This window comes from Cydia amplana, chromosome 2, assembly GCF_948474715.1.
Source record: "Cydia amplana chromosome 2, ilCydAmpl1.1, whole genome shotgun sequence".
NCBI classification, from domain to species: Eukaryota; Metazoa; Arthropoda; class Insecta; order Lepidoptera; family Tortricidae; genus Cydia; species Cydia amplana.
The window spans coordinates 18272678-18300347 of record NC_086070.1 but is presented as its reverse complement, the minus strand read 5'-3'; the positions used below and the strand labels follow the sequence as shown (position 1 = coordinate 18300347).

Below are 27670 nucleotides of genomic sequence, written 5' to 3'. Positions count from 1 at the left end.
ATGTGTAGGTATAAAAGCGGTTTTATGAAAATGTATCAACGAATTTAACAATTCTACAAAAGTTTCGGTTTCGGCCGAAACTAGAGCCTAAGCCGAACCTTCGGTTTCGGCAAAAAACATGTTTCGGTCGGACACTAGTGTAAAGTAGCCGATATGAAAATTACTCCGCGTTGGGAGTTATCCTACTGAAAGGTGCAATGCAATAACATAAATAAAACACCTCACGTGCTGACCTAATCAGATCTATTACTACTGTTCTACTGAAGTCATACAAGATTGTTGATATCAGTTTCACTACATAGTAGATTATTTTTAATGATAGTGTTAGCACAGCACCATATCATTTGTGACGCTTGGATTGTTGTTGACGTTTGACATCACAACACATATGTACCTACACCAATACATATTAACTTAACTGTGCAAAAGGCCTATCGCCCTGTCACTTTTTGTATAGGTACATAACGAGGTTAGCAACCGTCCAAATTAATGATGAAGTGTTATCGAGTGGTGTTCGCCGGTTGATATTTTTCGCTCCACCGGACATGGGCGTATTATTCACGACGATTTCTGAGCCCACCACCACTGATGAACCAGTATAAGTGTGGTTGTTGATTACTGACTGGGGACAAGGCATGGAGCAGGGACATCGTATATGCAGGCCGATGTTACCGCCACATGCGGTTCGGTTCGGCATAAGAAAATCTAATAAAAACGCCTCGATTATGGCGCGATATGATTTTCGGCAACAGTTCCAGCAACGTGTCAATAGCGGCAGGTTGCTGGAACTGATGCACTCTGAACCTGAACATGATGAGCAAAATCTCGAGAGCCGATCCCTACTATTTCTGCTATGTTTGGGACCCATTCGGGTTCGAAACGACATTTTTAGTGAATTGGTAGGCATAGGCAATACGCAAAGACGCCTTCCCGGGACAAACCAGTGTAACGTCCCGTCCACTGTCCATCCATAATTAAGTATTCGCTTTTCATTCGTAGATCGTTGTTAAACTGGTTCGCCGGTGGGGTTCAGTGCCTTCGACTCGTCGACTCGATTGAAATGATGTCTCAGTTTGTTGCGGTATACGGTATTGTGATTTGTGATCATCACCGTGCCGGCAACGGGCCGCTTCCGCGGGCGCCGGACACGGGAGGATTCGCTACACCTGTCCGAGTTTCCACTTCGCGACTAATCGATGTTCACACCTATTTCCGCAGACCACAATATTAGCTGGTCCATTGGGGCTAATAGACATTTTTTACCAACCCACATAAAAAAATGGAACCTTTGGGGCGCGACGCGACTTCATGAAACTCTTGGGCGATACAGTCAATATTTGTGTGTAAATAATCAACGTGGAGTAATGTTTGCATTTCCAAACACGTTTGTAGATCGGGCAATATGGGCCCGGGTGTGTCGGTTGAGTCGAGTCGGTTCCCTTTTACTAAACACGCGAAGGCTGCAACAGTCCCGACTGCCTACATCTAAACAATCGCCGACTCGTTATAAACAAGCTAATAATAATGAATTTATAAAAAAAAATATTGTGTGCAACAGGTACATAATAAGTCTAGGTCCGAAGTTATAATTTAAAACGAAACGAAGTTGAGTTTTGTACAGGCCCGAGAATTTTAAGACCTAAATTATGTACCGTTGCACATAATATTTTTTCTAAGACAGCAGCAAACACCTAAGATTACAAATAAAATCAAAGTAAATAATTGTTGTTGATCTTTGCCTAGAAGTAAAAAAAAAAAACAGTTGCATAATATTGTATGAATATTCCTAAGAACACTGCTGTTAGAACACATACACTGCGCCGATGCCCCGCGCACTTCTTATGAAGTTGATTTCAATCTCACTGGCAGTCATTTAATCTACAAATAGTAAGAGTGCTGAGTAGAAAAATGCTTGTAATTAAGTCGTGGTATTTAATGTACAATAATAGCACATAATTACTTATCTCATTTAAATAAAGAAATCTAAGCAGATTATATAACATATATTATGTAAATTACGATCCTGCATTTTCTGCAATCTCGACGTCTGAAGACTTACCTATAGCAATCGTTAGTCACGGGGTAGGGTCATGAATTGTTTCATTTATAAGTGCTAATCGCGGCATTAACGAAGGCAATCTATGATTATATTTTTTTATGATCAAAGTAAGTAATTACATGTATAAAAACCTGTATCACTTGTGTTCTCTGCTAAATATATTTTCCCTTATTTTAGTATGTATTTTTTTTTATTCGTAAGTTATGATGCGAATAATAAACATTACGATCTCTTGTTTCAGTATTGGACCAAGCAGACACTCGGCCGGTGAAGCTGAGCGCCGTAGAGCAGTCGCAGAACAGGCAGCAGACCACCATAGAGTTCATCGCTGAGGACGAAGAGGTAACCCTAACCCACCAATCAAAACATTCGGATCACGTGTGCGTCGAAACCATAAATACCGCTTTTTTTATCAATCACGTACCGCGCTTGAAGCATTTTGATTAGGTAAAAGCGCGCATATAATCCTCCGAGGCAACCTTGGCGTTGCGTCGCGCCGTACAAATGGAATTGTGCAAACCTGCGAGTACGTCGCCCTGGACCTGGGATTGCACCAACTGTTGAAGTCGAATCATGTGCTGTCCCCTTCACCACATATCGCCTTATCTCAAAACACAGAAGGATAGAGCAAAAATTTGCGGCCTTGTGAAATTGGGACTCCTGACCGCTAATATTCCTATGTATTTCAGTTTACACGCGAGTCTATCGCTCAGGCGAACTAGAACTGTCGATCTGTCGAGTAAACTGGTAATCGGATAGTGCATTCATTTATTCGCTCTGTGCATGACAGTGGCCACGTCCTAGCGGCTGTAGGATATATGTATTTGCTATATACATATTTGACAGTTGACATCAAATATAATGCAAACATAGTTTCACAAAGGTTCACATTACTCCCTCGTCGTCTAGAGTTCTCATCGCTTTTAGCGTGTCACACAATTACAATCCTGGTTTTCTTAACGCTAGACTTGCCGGTTGCTAAGTGATTGAAATAACACCCCTGCATCGGCATGCTAGCCTCGCATAGTTTAAAAGACGTCACTTTCTACCAGTGTCGGCGCATGCTGAGCGAAATGAAATTGCTTAAGTTACGACACAACGGTGCCGATTATCGAATCGATTTCGTTTTCAAATTGCCGATTCCCTCTCGATATGTGCGGACTCGCATGGACAAATCAATTTAGTGATTAAAGACAGTGCTTTCGCCGCACAACGTCACGTAGAGTAAAATGGCACGACCAAGTTACTAGTACGACAAATAAGCTGTTGACAATTGTTTTCTTGGCTTTGTTTAGTAAATAATCCTGTGTTTATACAATTTGCTTTGCGTTGCGACCAATATAGTATAAATACTGTTTACTCATTATCTTTTTCATTCAGTAAAATAACAACAACACACACAATTTCTTCTTCATCCTGTTCGAATACATCTTTAAATAGCATGAAATATGTATTATGTTGCTGTTTCACAAGAACATTACTAAAGCTATAATAATTGATATCGAAATTATTTATTTCAGGCACAAATCCCATATAGTATTAGTATAAAAATATAATTTAGCTACCTACGTGGTACCCGCCTTATCCAGTTCGCTTTTGGACAAAATCTAAGTATCTGCAACTCTTTCTTTTACAAAAAGCCCCACCGCAGATGGACTTGGATTTCGCCTAACGGTGTTACCAAAAACGAAATAGATTTTATTCTTACATCCACCCCAAGTAAACAAATTGTACAGAATGTTGAAGTTATTAACAGAATACAGTATAATTCAGATCATAGGCCCGTCCGAATCCGACTAAAATTTAATTCAAAAGTTTACAGACATCTTAAGATAGTAACCAAAATTAAGAAACTAGATAAACAAGTTCTCATATTAAATAAAGACCGTTTTAACCTAGAATTACATAATGCCTTCAGCTTATTAAAAAACGACACTGATAGCGACGACGTAGACCAAGAATACTCCAGACTAGAGAAAAGTATTAGATTTGCAAGCAACACCATTAAAAAGCAGAAGCATAAAATTAAGAAACTATCCACTGAAACTTTAGACCTACTTAAACAACGAGAATTATACCGACTTAATATTACTAGCGCACAATACAAATTAATTGACAGACAAGTAAAGCGGAGCATTAGGAGTGACGTTAGAAAATACAACAACACATTAATACAAACAGCATTGGAAAATAATCGTTCCTTGAAAATTGCTAAACAGGGCATGTCGAAAGGCAAGACCTGGATAACCTGCTTGCGTGATGATGATGATAGAGATGTGAAACAAGGAAGTCGGGAGAAAGTAACACACATATGCAATTATGCACTAGCTTTTACAAACAGTTGTATGCCGACCAAAATTTAGTTGAACCTACAATCAATTACTCCTGTCCTGATTCCATCCCACCCATTACTGGCTACGAGGTTCATCTTGCTCTCGCAAAGATGAAATACGGGAAAAGCCCCGGTGAGGACGGCATTACGACTGAGGTACTAAAAATAGGAGAACCTACACTCTTACCGCAAATCACTAATCTATTCAACTCTATTTTAAAATCAGGTAAATTCCCCGAAAAATTCTGTCATTCAAACATCATTTTACTACACAAGAAAGGCAATAATTCGGATATCAATAATTATAGACCCATTAGCCTTATTTCGCACCTCTATAAAACATTTTATTAAAGTAATTGAACATCGCATTGCTGGCAAATTAGATAGTAATCAACCTCCCGAACAGGCTGGGTTCCGACCAGGACTTTCTACCACAGACCACTTGCAAACCCTGAACCAGATCATTGAAAAGTACCATGAATTTCACATCCCTCTTTATTTGGCCTTTGTAGACTACCGTAAAGCTTTTGACAGTATAACCCACACATCCATATTTTCCGCACTGCAGGACCAAGGCATAGAATCCACATATGTTCACCTTATCCGGAACATCTATACCTCCTGCACCGCCAGTATCAAACTACAGTCTCCCGGACCGTCTTTTAACATAAACAAAGGCGTCAAGCAAGGCGATCCTCTGTCACCCAAGTTATTCAACAGTACCCTTGAACAGGTGTTCAGGAAGCTGGCGGCAGGATGGGAGCATAAGGGAATTGACGTCGGCGAAAAGCAGCTAACCAATCTGCGTTTCGCCGACGACATTGTCCTGTTCTCATCTTCAGCTATGGAACTCCGCGTCATGCTGCAAGACCTAAGCAGGGCAAGCCTTGAGGTTGGGTTAACAATGAACATGTCAAAGACTAAGCTCATGACCAATAGTGAACCAATAAGAGTAGAAGTGGACGGGGGAGAAGTAGGATATGTCCATGAGTATATATATACCTGGGCCAAATAGTCTCCTTCCAGGCACGGCAAGACAAAAAAGTCGCAAGACGGACCGAGAATGCCTGGAGGAGCTTTTGGTCCATGAAGGACCACATGAAGGGAAACCTACCTATATCACTAAAAAGAAAACTCATGGACATGTGCATTCTTCCCATCCTTACATATGGAGCACAGACTTGGTCTTTGACAAAGGCTCAGAAATCCAAACTCAAGGTTTGTCAGCGAGCCATGGAACGTAGTATTCTGGGCGTGAAGTTAATCGATCGCATTAAAAATACAATACTACGTTCCAAAACTAGAATAACCGGTGTAGCTGAAACTGCCGCCAAGCTCAAATGGGACTGGACGGGACACGTCTGCCGTATGCCGGATGGCCTGTGGGCCAAAACAGCCACCCGTTGGGTCCCACAAATTGTAAGGCGTCACGGTAGACCTCGTCGGAGATGGCGGGACGAGCTTGACTTCTTTGACGGAGACTGGTGGGAGACTTCCGAGGATAGGGATACGTGGAAGAATAAGAGGGAGGCCTTTGCCCAGCAATGGGACAATATGGGCTCATAATAATAATAATCCGCCGGTTCCTCTCTCTGCGGCCCTGACCACCGGTAGCTTGGGCCCTGCCCCGCTGCTGGCGGCACCCTAGGTTAGGTTTTTTATAATGTGTTTATATGTTTTTTTTATTGTTTTGTGTTTTTATATTTTACTTTTATATTCATATTATAAAAACCCTAACTTAAGAGAAAAGATAAATAAAGCGATAATAATATCGTGAATCTCGTGAAAGCCGAGAAGGGCAAGTCCAGTAAGTACCTAGACTTGGCTCACGAGATAACCGCCATGTGGGATGTTGATTCGACGATCATTGTCCCGATAGTTGTTTCAGCGAACGGTCTAATAGCGAAGAGTCTCGACCAAAATCTTGAGAGACTCTCGCTAGGTGGTTGGATCAAGGGCCAGATGCAGAAGGCGGTGATCTTGGACACGGCGCGGATAGTCCGCCGGTTCCTCTCTCTGCAGCCCTAACCACCGGCAGCTTGGGCCTTGCCCCGCTGCTGGTGGCACCCTAGGTTAGGTTTTTTATAATGTGTTTATATGTATTTTGTATTGTTTTTGTAAGTGTTTTTGTATTTTACTTTTATACCCATATTATAAAATAACCTAACCTAAGATCAAAAATAAATAAAGTGAAGGATAATAATATGTTAGTATACAATATGTAAAAAAAAATACCTAAAACTACTTAATACTATTTATTTTGATGATGCGTTGGGTTCGTCTAATTGCTCCCAACGCCTCATCAAGTCATCAGTCAGTCTACTCTTTCGATAAATGCATTTACGACCGACCTGTGATTCAAAGGGTTAGTTTGGTTCGCACGCAGGTTCGTGGAAACAGTTAAAGCGTGGTTAAAATAAACTAACTATGTATACCTACATCATATATGTATATGAATTGAAATAAGTTTTTGGCAAAAATTTCATTTTTGGACTTTTTGGTACAAGCTTTTATCGCTGACTGTACTTTTCTTACGACAGACAACTAATATTCATCGAGACAATTCTAAAAACCCCTAACACAATTAGGTTGCGTTGTTTCATCACAGAGTTCCTGTGGCCACCTCCTGTCTCCATCATCAGATCAGCTCGATGGTACCATAATATTTCATTGTCACCCGACTTACATGTGTATGCAAAATTTCAGCTTAATCGGAAACCGGGAAGTGGATCAAATTTAACTTGCAAGATTCCATTACATAGTTACATACAGGTCGACCTAATAAAAGCGTGTTAAAAACAACCTGTCTGAGACCCCTAAATCCAAATAATTCATATGTATGAAACCTAGTTAGGTTTATAATAAGTATTTTAAATGCCACGGTCGTTATTGAACGACCAGAAAAGCGCGTCGAAACGACTGCAAGGCTTGCTAGTGATTTCATTACCCGACTAGCAGCTGTAAATCAACCGGAATGAACTAGAGTTGCTAAGGATTCAATTTTATTTGTCTAAAACGGAAGACCTCGGCTTAGTTTGAAGAGTCCGTGCTTACAAAATACCTTTTTAGGGTTCCGTACCCAAAGGGTAAAAACGGGACCCTATTACTAAGACTCCGCTGTCCGTCCGTCCGTCCGTCTGTCACCAGGCTGTATCTCACGAACCGTGATAGCTAGACAGTTGAAATTTTCACAGATGATGTATTTCTGTTGCCGCTATAACAACAAATAACTAAAAACAGAATAAAATAAAGATTTAAGTGGGGCTCCCATACAACAAACGTGATTTTTGACCGAAGTTAAGCAACGTCGGGCGGGGTCAGTACTTGGATGGGTGACCGTTTTTTTGCTTGTTTGCTTTATTTTTTGTTGATGGTGCGTAGGGTTTGCAATCCGGATCCGAAATGTATGAAATTATCCGGATCTGGATCCGGATCCGCGGATCTTCCCATACATTTCAGATCCGTCGTGCAAACCCTAATGGTGCGGAAGTCCGACTCGCACTTGGCCGGTTTTTTTACCTACTCCTGAAAAGTTGAAATCTTGACCAAAAATTAATGACGGGTACTGTAACGTAGTATATTTTCCTAAATTTTAATTAACTAGTTTTGGTATGATTCATAAATAAAAGTAAAATACCCTTTCTTATTTCAACAATTTTAACAATGTCTTAAACAAAATAGATTGGTTGCACTTCTATGCATAATCTGTTGCATTCAGATGCACCTCTTGATGTTTATCTGTATCGGGGTTGTCATATAAGTAAAAATAATCAAAACTTTAGATATTTATGTTGTCACTCCAGGAAAACTTTGTATGATTTAGGTATGATTTTTAGGCAAACGAGAATTTAGATATAAAACAATACACAGGAACTTCAGTCTCCTAAAAGGACTCTGAAATGAAACATTTTTAGATTAAATGACAAAAATATATTTCTTAGGCTCAAGAGTGAGTTGTCTAAATAAATCAGTAAGAATTTTCGAAGGATTTGTGTCTTCAGGGGATTACAACCCCACTTTTGTGTAGGTCCTCTGACCTCTACATATTATGAGGAGGTCATTTCAAGATGACATGCACATTTGATTTGAGATCCCCTCTGGGGACACTCGCTCGCATGAGCGATATTTGTTGGAGTACCACATATTCGCCATGGTGGTCGGAAAGGCTGAAGCAGTTTGAGTCCTTCGGTTACTCCATTGAGTGAGTACAGATGAAATTTAGTTGTGGTCAACTCCACAATGGCGCGAAACGTTGTGGGTTAGTTCTTAACCAGGTTTTGGTTCTTTGCAGGGTGACTCCTGCTCGAGGGAAGGGAGCGCTCCGCCAGAAGTCATAGCAGCTTTCAGTGCGGTGAGCTAAATTTCAAATTGTTTCATTTCTTCTCTAGCGGCCAAAAGGGCGTCGGCTAATATATTCATTTCTCGGTTTACAGGAGCCGGGATATTTCAGAAATTCACGATATTTCAGTAATTCACCATATTTCAGAATTTCACCAATTTTGAAAATTCAACTTAGAAGTTTAGAGAAATTAGAGCATAGTTTTGGAGTCCTCCTGGTTCGAGGAATTTGAACACGCAGTCTGCCTCTGCCACGTCATCTTGATACCACGTGCGCGATCCTGAGCTCCACGCCTCCGCTCAGCATCTAGCCTTCACGGGGAAACCAGCCTGTCACCCCGCAGTTTCAGAGGAAGGTCTTCACCTTGAGGTCGGTCTATTCCATGTTTTAATTTTAAAGGGCATCAGCGCCAGCTGCAATTTTTGAGTCGGTTTAAGATCATGAGCAACCATTGAAGTAGCATAAAAGACATTTGGAAATCCTGGTAATAGTATTAAAATAAATTTAGTTTCTTTAGATAAGCGGAATTCTGTGTGAAGCTTTATTCTGGACCTCTCAAGCGGCCCAGCTTTCCACTGAGCTAAGTTCATTAAATAGGTGTCACATTAGTATAACAACAAACTAGAGTTACACACAGAAGTCCCGGGTTTAGACCTAAACACAAACTTCCATAGGCAGGAAAATTTCTTTAGTTATAAATAAAGTTCTTAAAAGCCCTTCAAAAATGGCCAAAATGGCCTAATTGACTATGCCGCAATGAGAGGCGTGGTATTCAAAACTGATATCAATTATCCAAAAAAACAAAACGGTCCGACACAGATAATTTCATAATCATTTAGATTTCCAAATTTGGTTACGATTGGTTAAGTTTTGGAGGAGGAAACAGTCGAGTACGAAACCTCGATTTTTGAGATTTTACGCAGGATTTTTCGCCTTGTCCTTATCGCACTAGTTTTAGGAGCCGCTTCCGTTAGCGAGACAGGTATATTTACCTAAAATATTTAAATCTCAGCTCCTGTTTCGTCTTAAGACTGTATACATTTACCAACACTGTAACAAAACGGAGATGTATGACGTCTCGTAGGTATGTTACCGCATCGTAAATTTAGGCCTGATGACACTCACGACCATGGGTACACCCACATTAAGAAGACAAGGTCTACAAAGATGAAACACGAATCGTCATTGCTAAGTCCTCGCTTTTGTTCCATGCTAATTTGCTATTCTGCCAAAGTGAAATATAGTCGGCAGCATAAATAATTAGCAATGAGAAAAATGCCATTACATTACACTCATACACTGACAATTTGTAAAGCTTAGATATTGCTACTTACGAGATACGTTCAAGCAATAAGTTGTAAATATATGTAGCTGATTCATAAGTACATAATATGTACTTAGTAAGAAACAGACAATACGCAAATATACCTATGTTACAAATGTAAGAGTACATAGTACGTTAGTACTTAGTACTACAAACAGTCGAAAAGCTCGACAACGATACAAGTGCGAAAAATAGGAAATTCGTTACAAGTGGCGATAAATTAAAACCCGACCGAAGGCAGTGTTTAAAGGCTTCGTCACACAGGCGCGTTTTCGGGGCGGGGCGTGAGCGTTTTGTATGTAATAGCGGCGCGCGCCGCTCACGCACTACCCGGAATACGCGCCTGTGTGACGAAGCCTTTAAATCGACACGAGTTGCGAATTACTTTTTCGGACATAATGTATCGTACAACGTTTTACATACAGTACATATATATGGCCCTTTAAATTGTCAACATAGTCACGTAATATGCTAATAATTATCGCACTAGGGCGGTAAAGTAGCACTATATGTATATACTGTAAAAAAAGGTAACGCAATTTGTGCTAGTTTTTATTACATCTACTAAGTCGTAAGTCGACTTGTAAATCTAGTGCTTATAAGTAAGTGGTATTTTAAGAAAAGAGTTTTTAGTGTTGACACTGGTAAGCCAAGAAAAGCGAGCGTGGAAGAATCGCATTCTTGTAGGTACTAATGTAACATGACCTCCAGATCTGCAACTTCTGCGCATAAATAAGAAAGAGCTCTTATACTGGTTCGAATAAGCTAACTGTTCTGCTAGGTGGACAATCGGAGTATCAATCCAGAGGCTAAAAGCAGCCTGTGTTCCGCGACGCTTGCGCTCGCGCTCGCTATTACTAAGACCCCAATGTCCGTCTGTCTGCCACCAGGCTGTATCTCATGAACTGCCGTGATAGGCAGTTGGAATTTTCACAGATGTATTTCTGTTGCCACTAAGCTGCTATAACAACAAATACTAACAGGTGCGGAACACTCGCTGGGCGAGTCCGACTCGCACTTGTCCGGTTTTTAGTTTTTTCATTTAAAATGTACAGTCGACGTCAAAAATATGTTTACACTTCTGCATCTTACTCCCTTGTAATAAGACGATAAATGTAAACATATCTTTAACGTCGACTGTACCAAATGTTATGTAAAAGAATTGGTATTACAGAATAAACATGATAATAAAAGTAAGAGTAATTTAGGGATCAATTTATTTCTGGTGATCTGTATAGAGGTTTTGTTTGACCTGTATTTTAGTAAGAGCACCTTTGATAGGCTAAAGGTCAAACACTAGTGGGACGTTACTAAAATATTAAGGACAGCATTACGCTACGACTATCCGTGTGGCATGACGCATGACAGAGTTGAACCAGAAAAGAGAGAAAAGGTCGCGCGTCGTAAATATCGTCGTTTGCGTACAATTCGAACTTTAATTCAGATTCTATAAATGTTGGTACCTACGTAAAGTATTCATTCGATAAAGGTTATTTTAAACAACGTCGTCCCATGTGTCTGGTTAGTTTCACAACTCGACTGGGTTGCCAGCGTGTTGTAACTGTCGTTACTGGCAACCAGTTGCCTTTCCCCGTATTCGGCATTGGAAGGTGGTGTTTTTTCGCTACTTATTTTATATAAATCGTGCAAAAAAAACGTTAGTAGCCTACCAGTAAGGGCGTGCGTCTTTATATCCGGAAAGTTGATAGCAGCCTCCAGTTTAAAATGTTTTTAGAGTTTGGTCGATGTACCAATTGGATTCCTTAATCATGTGATATTTACACTCTAAAAAAAATTTGGTTGGCCCTATCAATATCTTGATAGTCGTAATCAAGCATCTTGATTCCATACGAGCCTAACAAGAACTTAGACACATCAAATAAGGTAATTCTGATTGCTATTACTATATCTATGTAACTGAACCAATTAAGATCTTGTTCAATATTTACACGAAAAATAATTATGCTAACTAATTGATCCTAGCAAGATCAACTAAGGGCTTGATAATTATTATCATGATAAGTTACTGTACCAACTAATACAAACAAGTCAGTTTAACTAAGATGTAGGTCAATATTAACATGAAGAATTACTGTATTAACTATTTGACTCAAATAAGTTCAACTAAGAACATGATTACATCGACTAATGCACCTTATTAGCCTGAACTAAGATATTGTTAAATTTGAATCTCAATTGTTTAATTATTTCAACTAAGATGTAAATCAATGTTAACATGAAGAATTACTGTATCAACTATTTGACCCTAATAAGTTCAACTAAGAACATGATTGCATCGACTTATGCATCTTATTAGCCAGAACTAAGAAATTGTTAAATTTGAATCTCAATTGTTTAATCAGTTCAACTATGAAGCTTGTCTAGTACAATATACCATTCTTCATCAATTGTACTAGTACAATAAAACACAACAACAAACAACAAGCTTCATAGTTGAACTGATTAAACAATTGAGATTCAAATTTAACAAAGTAAAGTTTTATGAAAAGGGGGTAAATGAATAAAACAAAAAATATATAGGTATAATAAGATGTTATTTATTCATCTAAACATTTAGAAAACTAAACGTTTTACATTTAAAAATCGAACTTTCTTTTACATACCTTACATATATATTATAATTAACATTTAAAACGGGCTACAAATATAATGACCGTTTGGCGTACAACCGTCGATTTCCCCCTTATGGGTACCCGTTGGCGGCAGGCTCGGGGACGTCTGTCGCCTACACGAGGGTCCCTGGGATGGCCAATGCGCAAAAAATGGCGCACTCTTAGAGAAGTAAAGGGAAACAGTTCCTCCGAAGTCGAGTCCGCAGTTCGGACAGCCTCTGGCGGGGTTTCGGAAGCATGGTCCCGATCGTTTCCCGTGCCTCGCCTTAAAGCCTTGAGGCGGCCAACAGGGGTTTTACTGGGTAGACCTGGGGTCTCATTAGTCCACAACAGGGATTCCCACATAACCATCCCGGCCCGTCCCCGCGCCTTTTATTCCCGTCGCCGCGATTAGCACTTGCTCCATGTTGCACATACACTATTATACATTAGGTACACAAAGCAAAGGTAACACGTTCACTGTTCCAGGCTTGCCGTGAAATAAAGGCACAAGTAAAGTTTATTTCGTTGACGCGTACTTGAATGACTAAGTAGTTGAATGTTGAACGTCGAGGCTGAGACTGACTCCCCACTCGCACGGTCACAGGCGCCGCAGGGGCGCGGGCGGGGAGGACCGCGGGTGCACCGGCGCCCCCCTACTTATCTCTTCATTGAACGGATTAACTGATTATTTAATTTAATTATGAAGAAAATCGATTTAACAAATAATTCTTAATAGAATGGAATATTAGTTTCGTAATTAATACAATAACTTGATCATAATGGGATTGAATGTTTTATCTTCGTTGTTCTAAATATTATATGTTTAGTTGATTAAAATACCAAGTCTTATGTAAATCAACAAAGAGAAAATAATCACATAAACTATTAAAATGTTCATAACTATTAACATATTTATCTGTTTTAATTAATTTGTTAAGGGTTGAACATAACGTTACATAATTATGCCAACAAGTTAATGATAGATGCAAAGTATACAATTGTTAGGATTAATAACATACCTACTTTATTAGTTCAATCACAGATACACTTATTGTTTTAAGTAATCAGGTTTCTTTGATTTATATAAGATCGTTATTGTTATAATTAACTTAACGTCAACTAAGAGAAAACTGCTCTTAGTTGGTCTTCATTTTTTAGAGTGTAGTAACCTACTATAAGAGCCTTAATGCCTCTATAGCAATAAGTATAAGACGAAGTAATTAAAAATTTCAGATTGGGTAGATACATTTCAAGGCAGGAAACTCATATCCGGGCCGGCATGGCGTCGTGACCGGGTTTTCTTTACCTCTCCGTTTTCAGTCTCGCGACACCGTTACCCCCGCGCGTGCTCGTTGCCCTTTGAACTCTATTGTTCTCAGCACTTGGCAAAAACTCTAGGTATCTACATATCATGTGTCACTTTTGAATTTTGCCACTTTTCCATATTTTGTTACTAGCTAACCTATTTGTGTATAAACTTTTCAAAACACTATTAATAACTTGTGAAACTTGTTTTGAACACATTTTTTTTGTATTACCTAAGATATAATCTTTGTTCCGTTACATAAATAGGTACTAACAGACAACGCACAACCTGAACCGATGAAAGTAGATCCTTGACACTTGAAACGTATATTCTTCAAATGCTGTATTTGCTGTAGCTAGAGCTCCATTAAACAAAATTTTTTAATTGGGGATGAAAGTTGTTAACGGCTGGTACGGCGGACGGCTGTGTATAAGTAAAAATAAAACAAGAAATAAATAATAATGGTCGCTGAAACGAAATTTAAAATATGAGCGCCGAGATTGTTTTAAGTCAGGTCGGTTGCTTTCGACGTATTAATTAAGTAAATACCCGGGTTTGATTTCTGGATCAACTAAAAACTCTCTCATTTGATATGTTATTTTATACCTAAAATGCCTTACATCATTTTGGAAAAAGCTGATAGTCTTCAAACTGCTATATTGATGTCTATGAAACAGCTAAGAATCACCGCAAGAAAACTCGCCTTCATCACGTAAAAAAACCGCATCGGTATCGGCATCCGATCGGTTGGAGCGCTACCATGCCACAGATAGACAGACATTGGCGTCAAACATATAACACTCCTCTTTTTGCGTCGGGGGTTAAAAAGATACGGATGCATATTTCCAATCTCCAACACTGTCTCCAAGGAAAACTGGGTTTGCATATTGATGTTTACTTAACGGTTGTTGAACTCGGTCGGAAACGTGTCAGCGGCGCGGCGTGTCAGCTGGCCGCGGTCTGGGCACTCGCTCCCACTACGCGCCCAGCGCATCGTCTCTCAAACCAACCACTATACGTGCAGTGCCCGGTAAACCGTAGTTGTTACGAATATACATATTATCATACATACTTACAATGTCACAGGTTATTTGCTCGGTAAGCTGTGAGAATGGCACTGCAGGTGCTAATGCAATTTGCGCTCTTAATCCTAACCCGGCTACGAATGCGAGCAAACAATGCAATTATGTATCTTTCATAATCTGTACTAAGTGAATGGGCGAGGATAGAATCACGCGATTGCGATCTCGTGCATGCAGTGTTAGGTTATGGACGTTATGGTATAACATGCTTTCAAAATCGAACAAACCTATTCTCGAACGTTTTTCACAGGTCTGAAAGTTAACGTCGAGCAAAGTAAGACAAAAGATTGACAAGATGTTTAGCAAAATGAAACGTTTCGGCTGTCGAGACGAATTTCAAAGATTGGCAATTTGCACATTTAAAATTTGTTCAGATCATCAACAATACGGGCGACGTGTTACACTGAGCAAATAGGTAATTTTTAAGCTACGATGTTTCTGTAAAATCAATAGTCACCGACGATATCACACAAAGACTGACTTCGACTACATCGACTGTTGACGAAAGTGAAAGTTATATAGCCAATTTAGAATTCAAATCATACGTCATAGCACATATAGTGCTTACTCGTAATGTTCAAGTCTTAAGACAAATGCGTGGTAATTAAAAACACGCGATTATTATAAATAAGTATTACAATTGATTTACGCTATATCAATAGTATTTTGCCATTGTTTTTACATTTCTATGGAGCTTATTCCCGTTCAAAAATGTTTTCATCAAATGTTAACTCCAGAGCCATTCATGGAAACGGCACGACACATCAAATGTGTCACTTCCGTAACTGAGACACCACCTTAAATGCTAAAGCCGAGTTAGCCAAGCCGTTTGTGCTACCGGCGTGCTAAACAAATAACGTACAAATGTACCTAATCGTCAGTCGGGGGAAAAACAGCTGTTACCGTTAAAGTATAAAACTTTGCCCACCGCATCGCAGTTCAGTAAAAGCGAAATAACTTAAAAGTAGGTACACAACTTTGGGAACAAATCAAATTATTTTGTTTGTTAAATATTTTGATTTGTGTTTTTTTTTCATCACTGGCGGCCTTCGTCACTTTTTCTTTAATATATGACATCTCTTTCAGTCTAAAAGTAGGTAGTTACTATCTGTAACAAAGTTTTGTTAAAGGGTAAAGTTTTATAAGTTTACGGTAGATATTGTCTTTGAAGTTTTGGCTAGAACGAAAAGTCGTGTAGACTACTTACCTAATAGTAACGGAGTGATTGAGACACTGTCTCGCCACTAGTCTAGCCACTTCTACAGTTTATTCCGTTAGGTGACTGACCTTGTTTTTTCTGCTTTTTGGCATCTGGTAAGATTCAAGCCTTGATAAATGCCTCGAATATGTAGATGTGGAGTCCCGACTTTTTCTTGATAAATCTCGTCAGATTTTTGGCGCGAGGCGTAAAGCTTTGGTTTCCTCCGATAGCGGTGCCGTCATATAGCGGCCGTCTCCATACAAATACTACGACATCCATATTTAGCCGTATTATTTAGTATAAAGTCGGCCGCTATATGACGGCACCGCTATCCTAGGAAAACCGATCTTAAATGTGAAGTTTATGCTTCCGATGTAGGCCACAAGATGGCAAAACCTACTATGCACACAAGAAAACGTACGAGAATGGTAGATGGCAACACTTGCTTGGCAATGTACATGTTTATGATTCCGATTCAGGCCACAAGATGGTAGAGGTAGACCCTCCAACGCTCACGGTACCTATAGAAATATAATGATGTTAAATTTATCTGATTGCCTGCTGCTGATAGGCCTCTCGCGGAGCAAACTGGACGTAGCATTTGGCAGACGGACGAATAGATAGAAAGACACACGAGTGATCCTATAAGAGTTTTGTTTATTTCCTTTAGGTATGGTATGGCAAATAATGTTACTTAATGTAGGAATCTACTTTGGAAATATCTTGACATTTCATATTAAACTTTAATATTTAACAACAAATACAACAATGCGGTAAATCGCCATATTTGATTTTTAAATTGTTAATTAGGCAGGGAATTGTTTTGGCATCAACGATTTGTATCTGGGCGTGTATTAAGTTATGGCTCCTCTACACGATGGGCCAGCGCCGGCCACTCCAAGGGACGCAGCCATGCGGTAGAATGAGATAGCAATATCACTTGCTCCCTCTAACGCATACATGCGTCCCTTGGAGTGGCCGGCGCTGGCCCATCGTGTAGAGGAGCCATTAAACTCGAGACGCGGACAGGTGTTGACAGCGGCAGCCGCCCATAATTACGGAACGAAAGGTCTTCAACTGAACAAACGTGCACCATCCTCTTAACTGGACCGCTTCTCCATACAAAAGTTGTCCCCATTTTCCTTTGTGGATATTAACATTATGGAAAATACTTTTTCTCAAACATGCAATGAAATGTCGTCGCTCCGGGCGTTATATCAGGCTTCGAAGTATCACGTTTAGGGCGGAGCAACTCCAGAGAACTGTAAAGGAATTTCATACGAAATTGAAGGCCTAGGCCGGGAAGTAATTTTTTTTTAAATTCTAATGTAAACATGGGGTCTGTGTCCATGAACAGGCTAAACAGCCGAATTATATATATATATTTTATAGTGAATGAATGGTTATCGGAGCAAAATATCCGTGTTAACGCCTGTTATACACGAACGTACTGATATTAACAATACGAATCTGTATGATTCAATGTGTTGATGAATAAATTTAAAATTTTGTCTATACGGAAGTCACCAGAGACCATAGACAATATTTAAAATCCTCTGCATTTATTTTATTTATAGAAATTGAGATTCTTATTATCAGATTGTGTATAATGGCCCTAATAAGGTCTATTCGAACACAGTACACACGCGAAATACGGACGACTTCCGTAAAAAAAAAAACAATTATGGCGGGATTGAAAGGAAAATTAAAAAACTTTTGTTGTGAAGTTGGATTTTTATTATAAAGATTATAAATTTGTTTTTTTTGAGTGGTGTATTTTTTTATTTCATTGCATGTTTTAGAAAAGCACTATACATGCCTAGCCGTGAAAAGGTCTTGCCGGCTTCGTATCACTATCCGACCTCCCTACGGTCGGCCGGCTATACCTACTCACCCGGCAAGCCCTTCTTTCCCGGCATCTGCAGTAATGTACTATTACACAAATTGATGTAAATTTACCACAGCTAATGCTCCTTGACTTTTTTAGTATAATTAAAGAAAAAAATATAAAGATAGTTTATTTTTCAAGTACGCATGTTACAATGCGCTTATGAACGTCAAATAATGCTACGCTGGCACTAACCCTGCACCTCTGACCCGAGAAGATGTAAATCTCTGAATTGTAGGTGGGTATCCCACAATATGGGACCCGCAAGAAACTCGGCAGACATTATAAGAGTTAGGAGTTAAAAACAAATTCCATACATAATTTTAAAAGCTCATCCTAGTTATTATAATAATTATATAAACTTATGCGTTAGAGGGAGCAAGTGATATTGCTATCTCATTCTACCGCATGGCTGCGTCCCTTGGAGTGGCCGGCGCTGGCCCATCGTGTAGAGGAGCCTTATCCCGAACTCAATTTATATACGTACTCGATATAGGTAGACATTTGGCTTTCAGCTTTCAAACATAATTCGTTTCACATACATCGTACAAATTGAAATAGCTAATCATGTGATTCTTTTATCAACTATGGTAATATCACAAATTAAGCCCCATACCTAAGTATCACTTTATAAATATAACTTGATGAATTTTGTAATGAAAGCTTGATAGTTGAATGGCTGGGGTGACATAAATATCCTATTCTTATTATAATATAATAAATCAACTTTAAGGTCATGTCGGGACTCATTAAACAAATATCAAAAACTGTTCATATTTTACTTCAATTTATTTCGAGAAGATCGCTAGTGGCATTTTCATTACCTCTGAAGCTTCTTATTAAGTCGGCTCCTTTTCAATCAAAATTTTTGACTTAATAAGTAATTTAATTCTTAAAAGTGGAGTCCTTAATTTTGTTTTGTATAAACAGTAGATCGAAGACAAAGCCGTTCAGGGCGCGGGTAACGAACTTGCTTAGAACAAGTCTCGCCACTTGCTTTTATTGCAGCAATTGTTTTGAGTTACGAACCGCTATAATTGATTCGATCCAATTCGTACAGCTCGAATCGTTGGGCAAAGCGTTTGACGCGATTTTTTGTCATTAGATAGGTGGGCTTATTGTTACATATTAAATTATAGATGAGGTCATCTTCATCTTAAATATAGCACTCTATTAGTAACTCGGTAGATTAGTACTGTTAATTCCACCCACTTTTTAAAGTACATTGCTATATATCGCTATTCTTTAGTCCCAATTTGTAACCGGTTAAACGAAAAAAATCTAATTCGTAACCACTAATTACCTAATGATTCACAATATTCACATTTACCAGATGAAGATGAGTTATTTAAGTACATTTCGATTTGGTACTCAGTGGGTGACGATGACGATAATCACTTCGCAATGATAATTATAAAAATGACTATGTTAAAAAATATGCCTGCATGTAACCTGTATATTGTTTCAGGGCGATGTGTTGGAATGTCCGCTATGCCTGCTGGTGTTCAGCGCCAACAACATGGTACGGCTGGCGTGGTGCGCGCACCGCTGCTGCGAGCCTTGCATGCGGCAGTACCTCGCCATCGAGATCTTCGAGGCGCGCGTGCCCGTCACCTGCCCCGCCTGCCAGGAGAACATCCACCCGCTAGGTGAGCTCACACTAGCTAGTGTCCACGCGTGACTGCCGCAAGTCTTGCATGCGGCAGCACCTCGCCGCCGAGATCTTCGAGGCGCACGTGCCCGTCAGCTGCCCCGTCTGCCAGTGTCAGGAGAATATCATCCTTCAATCCATCAATTTTGTTGGAGTGAGTCTAGTTTGCATTATTGTATACCTAGAATTTTATACAGTTCCAAGATTTCATGACCTAGTCCAGATATGACGTGATACGTTTACCTAGAATTAAAACTGTGAATTACCTATATTTAACGATCCAATTTTACTTATACCTACCTAATAATAGATTATTATACTGATTTAAACTTTCACGATTTATACACATTAAATTGTACAACGGGACTTAATCGCGTATCTAAGTTTTAAGATTTACCTCCGACGTTTCGGGAACGGCGTTGTCCCCGTGGCGTTGTCTTCTCCGAGACCACGGGGACAACGCCGTCCTCGAAACGTCGGAGGTAAATCTTAAAACTTAGATACGCGATTAAGTCCCGTTGTACATTTTAATAATGAATAGATTATTATGTTTATTTTGTGTTACTTATTTACTCATAATAAGTTATATAATACATAAATAATTATTTATGTATGCTCATCATACAAAAAACTTTTCATTTTACATGGAAATTAAAATTTGCTTGCCTTTGTGAGATTTGTGAGTAGGGCTGGTTGCGCGCGCACTCTGTACGGATATCATGGTCGGACTTGTCTACGTGACAGCTTGATAATGATAATATCTCTTTCTAATGCACCGTCACGAAGATAACTTCGTCCATCATACAGTACATCATCGATAGTTATATATACTTGGTCAACCAGATCTTGACAGTAGAAAAAGGCGGCAAATTTAAAAAATGTAGGCGCGAAGGGATATCGTCCCATAGAAAATTTGAATTTCGCGCCTTTTTTAGGGTTCCGTAGCCAAATGGCAAAAAACGGAACCCTTATAGATTCGTCATGTCTGTCTGTCTGTCTGTCTGTCCGTCCGTATGTCCGTCCGTATGTCACAGCCACTTTTCTCCGAAACTATAAGAACTATACTGTTGAAACTTGGTAAGTAGATGTATTCTGTGAACCGCATTAAGATTTTCACACAAAAATAGAAAAAAAACAATAAATTTTTGGGGTTCCCCATACTTCGAACTGAAACTCAAAATTTTTTTTTTCATCAAACCCATACGTGTGGGGTATCTATGGATAGGTCTTCAAAAATGATATTGAGGTTTCTAATATCATTTTTTTCTAAACTGAATAGTTTGCGCGAGAGACACTTCCAAAGTGGTAAAATGTGTGTGTGTGTCCCCCCCCCCCCTAACTTCTAAAATAAGAGAATGATAAAACTAAAAAAAAATATATGATGTACATTACCATGTAAACTTCCACCGAAAATTGGTTTGAACGAGATCTAGCAAGTAGTTTTTTTTTAATACGTCATAAATCGCCTAAATACGGAACCCTTCATGGGCGAGTCCGACTCGCACTTGGCCGCTTTTTTTTACTGACAAGATTTGGTTGACCAGCTATACCTATGTCATTCTGGGATACCTTTATCAATGAAAAGTCCGTTGCATTTTTCTTATGTATGTTTTCCATATTTTATACACGTTAAAAAGTGAATAAGAAACACGGTTAAAGTATCTATCATTTTCCGATATTAGTTTTTATGTATGGCTATCTCTGGTAATAATGATAAGTAATAAAAATAAAGTGACAAGTTGACTGTGCCTGTAGCCAGGGTACATACAATCGTCCGCACACGGTGTACCTAGTGCCATAAATCGAATAAGTATAAAATTTTCAAGCCCTTAGTACAAGGAATACATAGATCCCGACGAATTGACAAACTGCTCCTTCGAAATTTTAGTCGGTTAAAAATAAATTATGCACTACATCTGTAACAAGTGGTTGCGCAAATTTGCTCTTGTCCACTTTGGAATTTATCCAAAGTAAAATATACGAATTGCCTGATACCATTGCCTCGGCGCCAGGAAGTGATGGGCGGCCGTCTTAGAATTGCAATACAACTTTATGGCTGCACTTATAGCCTGTACGGGGGTTCTTCAATATACAATTCTTGGTACGAAGTGACGAACCTATTCTAAATGCGCGAATAATGTAAATCACAAACATACCATTCTATTTTTTTTGACTATAGATACTGGATACAGTTTGTGGCATTCGAGAATTTCCCGCCATGTGTCCGAGGCAATATTGGTACAGCACACCTGCCTAATGGCTCCTCTACACGATGGGCCAGCGCCGGCCACTCCAAAGGACGCAGCCATGCAATAGAATGAGATAGCAATATCACGTGCTCCCTCTAACGCATAAATGCGTCCCATGGAGTGGCCGGCGCTGGCCCATCGTGTAGAGGAGCCATTAAATTTTCTTCCTATCAGGATCGAAAGAGCACGAAGCGATTCTGGGTAGAAATAACATATAATATAATTTACAGAAAAGCTAAGTGGCTGCTCGTGCGTCGCACACACGCTGGTTTAAGGTTTTGAGACTGTGTGTGGCTTTTTGGAGCAACTCCGCACTGCGTGCAATCTGCGCGCGCGGCGCATTTGCTAGATTTTGTTTGAACCTTAGTAAAGAAAATGTGGTGTAATTACAGACGTCCGGCGCATCGTGGACAACCCGGTGTTATACGACAAGTACGAGGAGTTCTCGGTGCGGCGCGCGCTGGCCGCCGATCCCGACACGAGGTGGTGTCCCGCGCCCGACTGCAGGTGGGTGGGTCAACTGGTATTAGGAACCGGGAATTAGTAATTTGTTGACCAAGAGATGAACGGCATCCATTTCGGCCGAGATATTTAGCGCCGATAGTTTGAGTGAGAATGGGTGCCTTTCTGCCTTTCACATGTTACGAGGAAAGTAAAATACACGTGTATTTCACAAAACATGACCTATGAACTTGTAGTATTTCTTGAGGTAACTTTTATTTATAATTGAGGTACCTATCTAAAAGTATTGTTATATTTATGGGATCGGGAGTTCAATATCAAAATGAAAATTATACGACAAATCCATTTTGAACCAGCTTTTCACGGCTATTCATAAAAAAATAACAAAAAAAACCTCCCTAGGGCCGAAACGTATCATTTTCAACCCGCTTCATAGATAAAGAATGAGCTGTTTATACGACAACGGTTTCACTCACTTGAATTTTTAGTCGCTATCACGAAAGTTTAATATCGAAAGAATGAGCTACTATGAGCATGAGAAATGAAAAGACACTATCTTACACGAATTGAAGTCCTTAAATAAGTGAGGCTTGTTTAATCCCTACGACCGTTGCTATTGACTCTTAATGAAGTTTTGTTGTCGTTTAGTTTCGCGGTGGTGGCGACGGGGTGCGCGTCGTGCCCGAAGCTGACGTGCCTGGCGCCGGGCTGCGGCGCGTCGTTCTGCTACCACTGCAAGGCGGCGTGGCACCCCACGCAGACCTGCGACGCCGCGCGCCGCGAGCGCGCGCCGCCGCCCCGGACGCCGCAGCCGCAGCACCAGGACTCGGACACGGGTATGTGCAACACGGCTTTGTTCACAATGTGTTCGATTCCTGCGAGTTCGACCGTTCCGGATGCTGACTTGCATTGCATAGTCGTTTTCCTCTTATTCTTGACAAGAGTGGTTTTCCTACCGCGACCTCTTTCTCTCGTTCCGTAATTTTAATAAGAAAGAGGAAGCAATATAGGTACTTACAGTGATCGCTTGACAGGGACGTGCAGTAAGATAAGGATGCCATCAATTGTATGACGATGATGTTTGCAGGTGAAGTGAAGCCGTGCCCGCGCTGCGCCGTGCTGATCGTGAAGGTGGAAGATGGCTCCTGCAACCACATGGTGTGCTGCGTGTGCGGCGCCGAGTTCTGTTGGCTGTGCATGAAGGAAGTCTCCGACCTGCATTACCTCAGGTTTGCTTTACTGTTTTTCTTATTGCAAGACTTATGTCGGTTATGACGACGATAATATGGTACCTATTGATATACGACATCGCCCTTTCATTTATGCACAGGTACAAAATAACCTTCCTGCTCATCAACTGATCTGAATCTGACCCACAACGCGAATAGCCGCAACAGTAATTGAAAAACTCGTCAAATTGTCGACTGAAACTGCTATGTGGCGTGGCATGTGGGGCAGAGTTGTAATTTGTCACTGGTTTTGTATAGCGCTGGTAGAAAAAATTCCCAGTTAGCTGAAATAGTGGTTTGTCAATATTTTAGTCGATGTATAATTAGATATTATTATTTTATTTTTATTTGTGTTATACGGTTTTGTATTGTGTTTTTCTGTGCTAAAATTCTTATATTGAATATGAAACACCTACTGACATGACATAAATTTATTAATTTCCGCTACCTAAAGGTTGTCTGGAAGAGATCGCTTTTTAGCGATAAGACCGCCTGTTGTTTAACCTCTTCTTCCTGTATTATCCGTATTGTTTTCTGTAATGAGGTGTGCAATAAAGAGTATTTGTATTGTATTGTATATTGTACGGTGTAGTCCGAGCGGCTGCACGTTCTGGGGCAAGAAGCCTTGGTCGCGCAAGAAGAAGCTGCTGTGGCAGCTGGGCACGCTGGCGGGCGCGCCGCTCGGCATCGCCGTGGTGGCGGGCGTGGCGCTGCCCGCGCTGCTGGTGGGCCTGCCGCTGTGGGCCGGCCGCCGCGCGCACCGCCGCCTGCGCCGCGCCACCGTCGCGCGCCGCACCGCCGCCGTCGCCGCCGCCGTCGCCGCTGCGGTACGTCATCCCTCCGCATATACCGACTCGATTATAGCCACTGGACCGTGTTCCCCGCCCTGCAACCTTGTAATAAAATGGGAATTAATAACTTAACACGGACACTTACTACCGTGGAATGGGGTTACTTTGATAAAAACTTTACTTCGTGTTCAAACTCGAATATTACGCTTTCTGAACGCACCTGTGGATTGTTTTTTTTACGGTTGGCTGGCCCGATCACGTGATAATCTGTCAGTATTTTGATAAACATGTACTTCCAACTGGTTTGTGTATTAAATGATCGGCTAAATCTAAATTTTTACGGGTGCGCGCACAATTTTAAGAATAGGTACATTATGTTCAGACCAAAACTTTCTGAAGTCTTTAATGTTTTAAGGAACTGTAAAGTTCTTAATTACATCCAACTTCGGTAAGTTCGTTAATTAACGGAAGTCTACTGGTCCCAGATTCCAATGAATTGAAATTGATAGTCAATGAGAATGCGGCATAATAATAACTATACTAAATAATTAGCAGCTCCACAAATTACCTTCATCTGATGATGGGACAGTCCCATTGACGATCAATTTCAATTTATTACAATTTGTTAGATGAGCGTCGCCCGCTATTACGGGCGTCGTAGTACAAGTTACCCAAGCTATGTCTGTTTTTCGGGTTACAATGAATTACATTACATCCATTGTTTAATACAGTGATGTTGCGGATGCAGATTTTTTTACATCCGCGGATGCGGATATTTAAAGGCTCACATCCGCGGATGCGGATGCGGATGTCAAGATTAGGTACTTAGAAAACGTCAAATATTACATTTTAAATATTATTTTATTAAAAATTAACGAAATGTTTAGTATTTGAGCAAGAATATAGGTGCGTTATATTTAATAAACGGTAACTTCTCCGACTTTTCTGGAGCTAGACGATTTCGTTATAGGTAATGACGAAATTACCTAGCACTTACGCCGCCGCTAAGACGTTCCTGTACTGACTTGTTCGACATCCGCATCCGCATAAGCTCCGCATCGATTTTATGCGGATGCGGATGTTGAAAATAATGCGGAAGTTCCGCGGTTGCGGATGCGGATGCGGATGTTCGCAACATCCCTGGTTTAATAGTGTGTGATGGTTTCTCCTCTACCAGTAATTAAATGTATTGAAGGATGCGGCATTAAAATGTGTATATAACAATATTTCAGCTGCTCGTGTCGCCTATCGTGGCGGGGCTGGCGGTGGGCATCGGCGTGCCCATCCTGCTGTTCTACGTGTACGGCGTCGTGCCCGTGTCGCTGTGCCGCGCCGGCGGCTGCGCGCGGCGCCCCGAGCCCGACGCCGTGTCGCGCCACATCGATCCCAGCATCGGTCAGTACACCTACACTACGTTCCTAGCTTTAACACACGTCGAGTACTTTGGTCACAGACAAGACATCCTCTAGACATAGCATAGTCGCGCTACCCCCTCTGCCACACAGTATACGGTAGCGTTACTCCATCTTCGAGTCAATTCCGTGCCGTGACTGGTCCGTGTCTTTGAACGGACCGATCACGGCACGGGATTCGCTCACCTCGTCCCCCAGTATTTTTGGCAGCATCGGTTTCATGAAAGAATTGGCCTAAGCTCAGTTTAGAGGTTGGATTGTCAGTGACTTTGGTCTTGACGGAAAAAAAGCTTTTTTGCAGATTTCTACCTATAGAATTTGTCATTCGGTTCGTTACAGGCGACGCCTCGCTGTCGGCCGGGTCGGCGGCGGTGGAGCTGCGCGCGCCGTCGCTGGCGGCGCTCGCGGGCTCGCTGGCGCACGAGCCGCACGAGCCGGAGCCGGAGCCCGAGCCGCAGAGGCTGGAGGTGACGGCCGACGTGACGGTGGACGTCGCCGGCGCCAGCTGGCCCGACGACCTGCCCTCCACGTCGTCGCGCTCGGCGCGCCTCAAGAGCCTATTCCTGTACGGGTCGGCGGCGCCGCCCGACCCCGAGGCGCCGCCGCCGCCGCCGCCGGGCGAGCCGCGGCAGGTGCGCGCGGCGCCGGCGCAGCACTCGTAACGAACGTGCGCCCCGCCCTGATCCTCGCGCGACCGACGTGCGCGGCGCCGGCGCGGCCGTGCGACCCAAGCATAGACTAGGAATCCTCTAGACTGAGTTTAGAGCAATTATTTCATGAAACCGTTGCTGTCAAAAATACGGGGGTGCGGGGGGACGAGGTGAGCGAATCCCGTGCCGTGATTGGTCCGTTCAAAGACACAGACCAATCACGACACGGGATTGACTCGAAGATGGAGTAAAACTATAAGTGGCAGAGGGGGTAGCGTTACTATGCTCAGTCTAGAGGATGTCTTGTCTGTGGACCCAAGAGACCCGTGCTCCTCGCGACCGAATATCTCATTTGATTTAATACCGCATATTTTCGAGTCACCGTGTAGAAGTGGCGCTCGGATTAAAGGGACTCGTACCTACGTAACATAGATTAAGTGAAATGTAGTGTATGTAAGTGGTAACGAAACGAGACAGACTCGTAGTGTGAGCGGAGTGAAGTGCGTGGAGTCGCCGAGTCCGGCATTGTTGTGATTCGCTGTAATTGCTATTTTTATCGACGCGTAATCCGTATGAAATGTGTTTCTTCCTGACATCGAGTAGCAGAGAAATATGTTACGGTGCTTTACACGCCTCTCTGCCATACGACTGAAATAACTAGACTAGATAATACATACGCCGGAAATCGGAAAGCATCCTATAATGATGTGGTATCCCTGTTGGAGTTTTGTATCACATCCCGTCCTAGATATCGCGTTGGTAAAAATTTGCATTTCACGGGTCATCAATGGTTCGGCTAAAGATTCCTTTGAGGTACACGGTACACGGCACAACTGATTTATCGATGTACCTCATCAGATATGGCACTTGTGAGCCTGGAGGCGGCTCGGCCGGTCCGGCAATAATCTATCGGCTGTATTGTCTATTCTACCTTTAGCTTCCGGTTTGCAGTATTTGCATTGTTTGAAAATACCAAATGCCAACTTCTTTGTAAAAAGTGCGTGTTGTCTTCGAAAACAACGTCTCTTCTGTAATCAAAAAGTCTGTAGCATATATGTATCAAGTAAACTGTACTCTTCT

The 27670-nt window shown here is 41.2% G+C and overlaps 1 protein-coding gene across 1 annotated transcript in view; it reads left to right on the top strand.

Moving 5' to 3' along the window:
• The window catches only part of LOC134656561 (E3 ubiquitin-protein ligase RNF19B-like), a 50025-nt gene extending 23423 nt beyond the window's left edge, over positions 1-26602 (top strand). Inside the window, exons 2-9 of the mRNA XM_063512122.1 lie at positions 2301-2401; positions 19615-19795; positions 22439-22553; positions 23157-23344; positions 23596-23737; positions 24330-24564; positions 25761-25923; positions 26280-26602. Coding sequence (XP_063368192.1) covers positions 2301-2401; positions 19615-19795; positions 22439-22553; positions 23157-23344; positions 23596-23737; positions 24330-24564; positions 25761-25923; positions 26280-26602 — 1448 coding nt within the window. The remainder of the gene's footprint in view (positions 1-2300; positions 2402-19614; positions 19796-22438; positions 22554-23156; positions 23345-23595; positions 23738-24329; positions 24565-25760; positions 25924-26279) is intronic.
• The last annotated feature ends 1068 nt before the right edge of the window (positions 26603-27670 follow it).